We start from the raw sequence: 8,561 nt of genomic DNA, 5'->3' as shown, positions 1-8,561 counted from the left end.
ACAGCTGTCTGCTGCTTCTGCAATTGCTGCTTCTACCTCACTGAATAGTTAACTGTGCCTTCCCATGATACAAACAAAAACAGTTGCAATAGCCGGCAAAGGAGCTGGCCTTCATTTGATACTGTATTTGATGGTCAGGAACAACATTCAACAGAAGAGAAACAATTTTTCCCTGCATTTAAAGAAATGGGCTTAACCAAAGACTTAAGTTTCCATCCTTTTCATGTTTTTTAGTTCTGTTTTTTGTTTTGTTTGGTTTTTGGTTTTTTTGCATGTTTTTTTTTTTTTTTTTTTTTTTTTTTTTTTTTTTTTTTTTTTTTTTAATTCATACACCTAGTTCTACTCCCAATTCCCTAGTTTTTTGTTTGCATGTTGGGCCCTTGGCCAGGAGGAAATTTTCTCTCTCATTTGAAGCAAACCTGGAATGAATATAATTATAAATTTGTTTTACTGCAGTCCTGTTCAAAAAACCAACCAACCAAAACACACATGAGAAATGAAGCATGTTCTTCACCTGTGCTGCAAACAGTGAAGCAAGCGTTCTGAAGTCTCACAAACACCAGATCAGCATAATTTATACCCGAGCCTAAACAGATCAAAATCAACATCATTTAAACCTGAGCCTAAAGGAATCGTCAACTTAAAATTGAAGCAAAGTCTTACTGGCTTTTTCTTTGCTCTGTTTCTAGCTGCAAATGAGGCTGTATTAATTTTCTAGTAAAGAGATTAGAGGAAACCTGAAGAAAAGTTTTAAGCAGAGCAGGAGTAGCAAGAAGAGTTTTCCATCACAGATTGACTCCTGCTTCAGCTATGCAAGAAAATGAAAATATAAATAGAAATAAATATTTCAAACAAGTTTTATTTGGTACTTACATGCTATATATAAGTTTAAAGAAAAACTACATACTTTGGACACTTCAAAATATTGTGGCTATGTACACGGAAAACTAAAGAAAGCACAAAAGGAACCCATTTCATTCTACTGTGTCACAAGCTACTATTGAAAGCATTCTGGCTGAATGGCTGTTTTTCCCCTTCCATACATGTTCTGGCAGATGAAGTCTCTTTCATTGCGTTTCCATTGCTTTTATGCCATCTCCTGTATAAGATGAACACTTGGCAGCAGCAGCAAGTAATTTCTTCAAAAAATTCTTCAGCTTTTCTCTCAGAGGATTTCTTCTGCTAGCACAGACTTTCTGCACAGCTTCCTACAGGCCCAGCTTGGCGCTCACTAAAGGCCAGTGCCGGAATCTTAACAGTACGTTCTTTGGTAGCGTGAACTGAAACCCCATAAACCTCCATTTCCCCTAGCCAAGGATCTTCCCACTGACTTCAGTGAGCAATGCATCAAGCCCTGGTTGGCGCTTCAAACTCAAACCAGCTCTACCTGTAACAGCATTGTTTATCGCAGCACAAAAAGGTACAAGATTTTGCAGTTCTGCCCAACAGCAACCAAAAGTGAGGGATGGAACGATGACAGTAGAAATCAGCATCAAACTAAAAAGAAAGCAACCTGCATTGCTCCTCTTGTCACTCAAACTGTACTGCTTTATAAAAGTCACACACTACATAAAAAGCACAATGACCATTTCCCCTTTGCTCTGAAACGAGCAAAACCAAAAAAATCTCCAAACAAACCTGCTTCATCACCCAAAAAAATCAAATATTTCAGGTTTCACAGTCTTTAGTCTGATAAGGCAAAGGAAAAGTCTTCCATCATTGGGAACAGCAGCAATTTACAGGACTCAGAACAAGGTATTTCCTCGTGAGTGTGTGCGTATGTGTACACACCTTTTATAGTATTGTGAACATGGATGTAACTAAAAAAAAAAAATCAAGTTTGCAGTATCATTTTAACACATTTTTCTAATTTATTCAATTAAGTGATTTATTTCCGTACTGAACAAAATTCATAAATACATCATCTAGGAGAACAATAGGTTTTCCTCTTGTCCATGAAAAAATAACGCTTTCAAATGTTCACATTTTAAAACCTGCCTCGTTTTGTGTTTTTAGAGAAAATGCGAGAAAATCATAGTGACATCTCAATTTACAGAATGTCCCTGTAGGAATTACATTTACAAGAACCTGATACAGAAGCCTATACTTTGCCCCCATAATTAGAGTTCTCTGCAATAATATTTAAACCAACAGGTTTAAATAAAACACCCCATTAACTCTACTTGTAGAGCAACGAGGTATTCATTTTTCAAGTATTAGAACCACAAAGTGTAAAAGATTCTTTGCCAATTTTACAATTATGCCTTCTAAACCAACACCCACCTTTTAAAAAAAGAATCAGTCCCACCACCCAAATCAGCCCATTGCTTTCAGATTCCAGTGTCTTGTGTCTTAAGGAATGCAGAAATATCCATTTACTAACAGAAAAAGCTTGTTGGAAAAAGCCATATTAAGTAATGCACGTGAAGCATGATTTTTCTAGTGATGAAAGCTATTAGAAAGGTGATCCAAGTCTATTCCCATCATTTCTTCTGCTGGTTTTACTAAAGTCCTTCCAAAAAAGATATTCAAGAAATCTTTAAAAAACTGGAGAGAAAAAATAAAACACTCCTTCATAGCATGGAAGAAACTCCACTGACTGCAGAGATGCTCATATCACCTTTGGTCCTTCAGAAGAAACAATCAGATCACTTCTACAACAGAAGGTATCGAAAGTGACAGGTCAGCAAAGAGCAACAACGCTTACTTCAAAATGCTACGCAATTATGCAATTATTTTATTGTAAGATGATTTTTCCTTACATTTTCCAGCCACGGAAAGAGAAAGTGGCAGTCCAATTTAGTTTGCTAAATTAGTATTTATTTACCTAACATCCTTTAAAAGTTGTGATGTAATTCAGAAAAACCTCGTGTGTAGCAAACCATCCCTCAATATTAATGTCAGCGAGAACTTGGTGAGGGAAGTACATCCAGAGTTTTTACAAAGGAGGTAGGTACCAGCTCTCCTGCCGCGTGTGCGAATCAGATATTACATGTGCAGAACTGGAACGCAATTGCTGATCGTAAGCCAGGAACAGCAGTTGTCCCTGTTAGCGCTTCTGTTTGAAAGCACAGGGCAAACATTTTCAAGCAACTTCAAATGGCACAAGAGCGCAGCGTAACTGAGACCCCCCTCAAACAAAAGATAAGGCCTCGTCATAATTTGCACAGCATCTCTATGTACTTGGCACGTATAGATTTACAGAGAGGAGATACGCTCCTTTCCCCAAATAATATGGTGTTTAAAAAAGCTTAAATGAATCAAGTCTCATCAATTTAGAGCTCTAGGTCCTCTGTCAATTACCTCACTTTACAAGTGTTAATGAATCAGGAGAAACCTACCTGCTGTTTGATGTGTTTGAACACTATCTACCTGAGGCAAAAGAGTCCCCTTGTCTTCAAAGGCTAGAATTGGATTCAAAGGAATTTCAGGACTATTGCTTCCGTCATTGTTCATGGCATCCAGCCGGGATGGTTTAGAACCAATAGGCAGGTTTATGATCTCTTCAAAGTTATCATTCTGCATAGACATTCCATTTTCGTTTGCATTTTTCTCTGGATTGAGATTGCTGAAAGAGAAATGGGTATTTCCTCATAGATCTCATCTAGAACAGAAATTTAGTCGTCCTCAAAGTGATATTACAAATGAGAAAGACTGCATTAATCCAGAGCATTCTTTTAGCCTGTAAAAACAAAACTATGTGCCTACCGCAGTAGAAAAACTGTTTCTGTATACAAGTACTAGATATGCCTTCTCTCAAATCCATGGGATAGTTGTTACCATTTGGCTACTCTGTACCCAGAACTACAGAGAGCTTTATGGACACTGCAGTTCCGAGAAGTGAGGACAATGGGAAGTAGTAAGAAAAATCCACTGCTATCTTGAGCCATCCACCTAATGGAATTTACAGCCTCTAACACCTTTTTGAGCTCTTGTAGCCTTTACCATACCCTTCCTCTTATTGCAAGTCAATGTAATTGCCCTTAGATAAGACCACTGTCATTTCTGTTATTCCTTGGATCACCTCCAGCCTCTGGTTTTGCAACAGCCTCTTCTACCTGCCACTCAGCCAGAGAAAAAACTCCCATATGAATGCAGATCTCCTTTCAGCCCCTCCTCCCCTACAAGTTCTTAGGCCTTATTTCCAAGGTGCTACCTGACCCTGCAACTCCTCCCGTTGATCATGCCCAAGCCAAAAGAAACACCTCCCAGCATCCCTCACGTCAATCTGTGCTTTCTTTCCTTTTCTATTTCCCAGCTGACAGAGATGGCTTATGAGCGGTACAAGCACAGACGCACTCTCCAATTACACGTACTCTCCTGAGGAGACGCGTCATCGTGTCGCATGGTGTTGCCCCTCTCCTCCCCTCCCAACCCTTTCGTTATGCCCCGTATTGTCAAATCCTGCTGTCTTTGCAGACGGCATGCGCTCTCTTGCCAGAGGGGAGAAACTAAGGTGCTACTTTAGCGAGCAGGATGACAGGAATGGGACCACAAGCTCCTCCAGAAGTACTCAACTGACAGTCAACAATCATGTGATCTTTCATTGGTGCTTCTTAAGGCCCTCAACAGTTAGATCCTGACAGCACTGAGTGCCTTATTCCCTGTTCAGACCACATCACGACTGTTCGGGTTGTCTGGAAATGCTTCAGCCTCAAAGGCTCAGATGCAATTTTCCTAGATTTAAACTAGGCTATCAATTTCCTCAGGCCATTTCTGAGCAGGTGGCTTGGTTTCACAGGCTAATTTTCTCCTGACAGTACATTTACTAGTCTTAAATCCCCAAATCTGCTTGTAATTGGCATATGATTTATTTTAATTTGCTGGCTTCTTTGGGTGTCTAACTCTTCACAAACAAAAACAGAATTGTTTTACAGTACTTCGCAAGAGACAGAAAATAATCATTGCTCTTTTGAAAGTGGCAACGCTTTATCCCAAGCCCAGATTTCCTGTGAGAGTGACAGGCCGGTTTTTATATCAAGCCTTTCCCAGTTTTTTAAAGCAGCGCCAGTTCTTTTTCAGAAAGGCATTCCCCTTTTTTTTTTTTTTTCATCTGTGGATATGCTGAGCGAATTTCAAAGTGAAAAGTACGTTTCAGTGCACTGAGTTTGAGAGCAGACACAGAAATCCTGCTGGCTGCCTGGGAGAGGTCACAAGTCACATCACTCTTTTGTGCCAGAGATGCACATCTGTAAGATGAGGAGCAGAATCTGTGAAATGCTTTAGGACTAATAAAACCTGCTCTATAATGTATAGTTATTAAGTTATTATTCCTTACAAGGCATCCTGTTACTTCCCCATCTACTACCACTAACCTTACCAGAGCTAGGATAACGCGGCAAGTTTGATGGATGGGGTAAGAAAGAGGGGGGAAGAGAGCAACTGCTCATTCATAGGGGAGCAAGTTTAGAAGAAATAAAGGGAAAAACAGAACTGTGGAATTAATTCTACTGGACATCTTGGAGGCCATAAGCTCAAAAGATTAGACAAATTCCTAGGAGATTGGTAAACCCTCCAGCTTCTGGTAATTAACAGCTTAGGGACTACTTGAACCTATGGTTGCATTTGGACCACAATGCTTTAGGTAACTCTTCATTGACCAGAGGATCTCCTGGTACTCACCTTTTTTTCCTTTACACTCTCTCCCTAAGTGACTGCTACAGGCCGTTAAAGCAAAGAACACAAAAAAGTAATGGATTTTTGATCTGCTACAACCATTCTTACTGTCTTACGTTACATTCCTAGCAATGTCTAGGTATCCAGCACACTGGAGATATCCTTTTCAGGCATACAATATTGCACGTCTGTTTCTAAGAAATGGATAATTTTGGCATTTTAACATATTCCATAAGGGTGCTTGTGGCAAGACACCTATATAATAAAAAAATATAAAAATTAAAAAAAAAGCTGCCTGAGTTATTCAGAGTGCACTTCCAAACATAACAGTCTTGCAAGCACCTGAAGGACAGCATTATGGTAGCTGAAAAAAAAAAAAAAAAAGCATCTGTGCAGCTTCGCATTTTGAACTGGACGCATCAATACTAACAGGACAGACTAGAGGAAGTTGAGAGAAGAGCAGCTAATGTAATTAAAGGAACTGCAACATCCAAAAAGTTAAAAGTGACTGAATATTACATCTCATGTAGATAATTTTAGCTAAAGCTCTGTGTAAACATAATCTATATGTAAAGAGTTTGAAGGGAGTAAAGAAAAAAGACCAGAATTTAGTATATCTGTCTTTCTGATCGCCCATCTGAAATCTACACTAAGAAAAAAAAATAATACTGATTTGTAGGCCTTTGAAATGTGCCAGAATACTACCACGCCACACCCGCTATTCCTGACCTGAAAGACAATGCCATGACTTTAGCAGAGATGTCACAGACAGGAATTAATTAATATTAATATTAACAGGAATATTATTATTATTATAATATAATATATATAATATATTATATAATATATATAATATATAAAATATATAATATATAATATTATATATCATATTATATATTATAAATATATATTATATTTTTATTATTATATATTATAATATATATAATAATATATATAATAATATATTGTTATATATAATAAATAATATTATAAAAAAATAATATAAATATAATAATATAATATAATTATAATATAACCAGTTAATATTAACAGGAAAATGGACCCCAGACTTTTGGATGATTTAAATAAAGCCGTGTTCATGTTTAATCTGCTGAGACAACAGCACTGAAATCAGCCAGCAATGAGGAGCTGGAGGCCTAAAAAAGGGAAGGCGGCGCTAAAGCAAATTTCGAGTGTGCTGTCCTACAGACCGAGCAATGAACACTACATAAGAATTTGAACTCAGTAACATTCTTTTCCAGGGACAAGATATTGAGACAATCACCTTGTCTAACTGTATATTTCTAACAACTGGTTATCTAATCTATCCAACCCAGCTCCCTTTACAGGGGGATGGAGACGCAGATGCGGTGAACCGCTCTCACTGAGGCCCACTGCAGGCATTTATAGAACGCAGCACAGGGGGGAAAAAAAAATAGGGGGAATTACAGGATAAGAATAAGTATCATAAGAAAAATAGCGTCAAAACAAACCACTGTACTGAAATAACTTTCTGAGAAGTAGCAGGCAGGATCTAACTTGAGTAAAGAATTAGAAAGCAGAGGAGAAGCAGTAATCTGCAAGTGGGAGATGGATTAGGCAGCTGTACTGGTTACCCAGCTCCTGTCATTGTCTTTCTTCCAGGATTCTACTGTTCAGTAAAGAGTCCAGAAAAAAACCTTGTTGGAATCTTTTATAATTTACAACAGTTTGAAAATACTTTAACATTACATCGTATTTTCAAACTACTGTTTCATATTCATTTTTTCCATTTGTTGGAAAAAAAACAACCCAGAATCTAGCCAGAAGCTAGCATACTGTTAAAAACATTGTAGCATCCATGAACTACCAGTTTTATTGGTAACTGTAGACACTTGACTAACTGGAAAATTTCCATGGTACGCTCCATTTTAAAATATATTTAGTGTTGCCCTTTCCATCATACTACACCTGGATGAGAAGTGTCTCCATTTAAGTTCAATTGTGGGTCTTCTCACCACAGACTTACAGGTCAGATATAAGGTCACTCCCAACAATTCACTATTCTTCATTAGCATTCAAGCATGAAATTGTTTAACCCAATTTACTTGTGGAGAAGATACTCAGAGCAAGCATAGGTGGCAAAATCAGAACCCTTGCATCACCACGTAGAACTACATACCACAAAAAATCATGTTCATGTTCAGACATGTCATTTTAACTCAGACAACTATGAAAAAAGAAATTGTTTTTATGAACCGAGAACTCCTGTAAGATCTATTTGAAAACCTTGAGTGCTAACATGGTAAACCAGCTCAATTCACATGCAAATATATATGTTTTTTTTTCTTTCACGATGCAAAGTGCAGAAGCTTTAAGCCTAACAAAAATTGATTAAAATTGATTAAAAAAAATTTATTTATTTAAATCACAGGAGTAGGAATACCAATAAAAATTCTGACAAACTTATTAGGTGGGATAGATGATTGTGTCAACCTATCATCTGCAACAAATGTTTATTAATAAAACTAATAATTGTTGACAATAGATAATGGTAAATAATGCAGCAGATCACAGCCTTTTCATTAGGGCCTATGAAGATCAATTGTCATGATCTTCATGCTAATGAAGTTCCAGCACAACAATGAGATCTGCATTGCTGATCAAAAGCAGCAACAGAGAATGGTGAAATATTTAAATCAATTGCCCTAGCTCCACCAGAATTCTTTCCATTTTTCTCAGTTGCGTTGTATTCGTGACCATGGAAGCAAGCGTGCTATTTCCAACTGAATCCCTGCCACAGAGCCGACACGGGATGGATGACGTGACGGGGGGGGAACAGGGATGAAGGTTCAGCACAGTAAGCAGTCGGGCAACTTCCTACTGAGCCCCCCAGAGTAGAACTCCTTAACTTCACACAAACCTCTAGCAGGCTTCCGAGTCATCCTCCTTCAACGCTACTGGTG

At 38.0% G+C, this 8,561-nt stretch overlaps 1 protein-coding gene across 7 annotated transcripts in view; it reads right to left on the bottom strand.

Annotated features, from left to right (window-relative positions):
* Window positions 1-330: 330 nt before the first annotated feature.
* The window catches only part of MAP7 (microtubule associated protein 7), a 121,223-nt gene continuing 112,992 nt past the window's right edge, over window positions 331-8,561 (bottom strand). For 6 of the 7 annotated variants that reach the window (XM_054194697.1, XM_054194693.1, XM_054194694.1 and 3 more), the window contains one exon: window positions 2,673-3,568. In XM_054194697.1, the coding sequence (XP_054050672.1) occupies window positions 3,319-3,568 (250 nt within the window). In that variant the 3' untranslated portion in view covers window positions 2,673-3,318. The other variant, XM_054194695.1, reaches the window with a different exon arrangement.

Source organism: Rissa tridactyla, chromosome 3 (genome assembly GCF_028500815.1).
Source record: "Rissa tridactyla isolate bRisTri1 chromosome 3, bRisTri1.patW.cur.20221130, whole genome shotgun sequence".
Taxonomy (NCBI): Eukaryota; Metazoa; Chordata; class Aves; order Charadriiformes; family Laridae; genus Rissa; species Rissa tridactyla.
The sequence above is the reverse complement of the archived record's forward strand: the minus strand, read 5'-3'. Positions and strand labels throughout refer to the sequence as shown.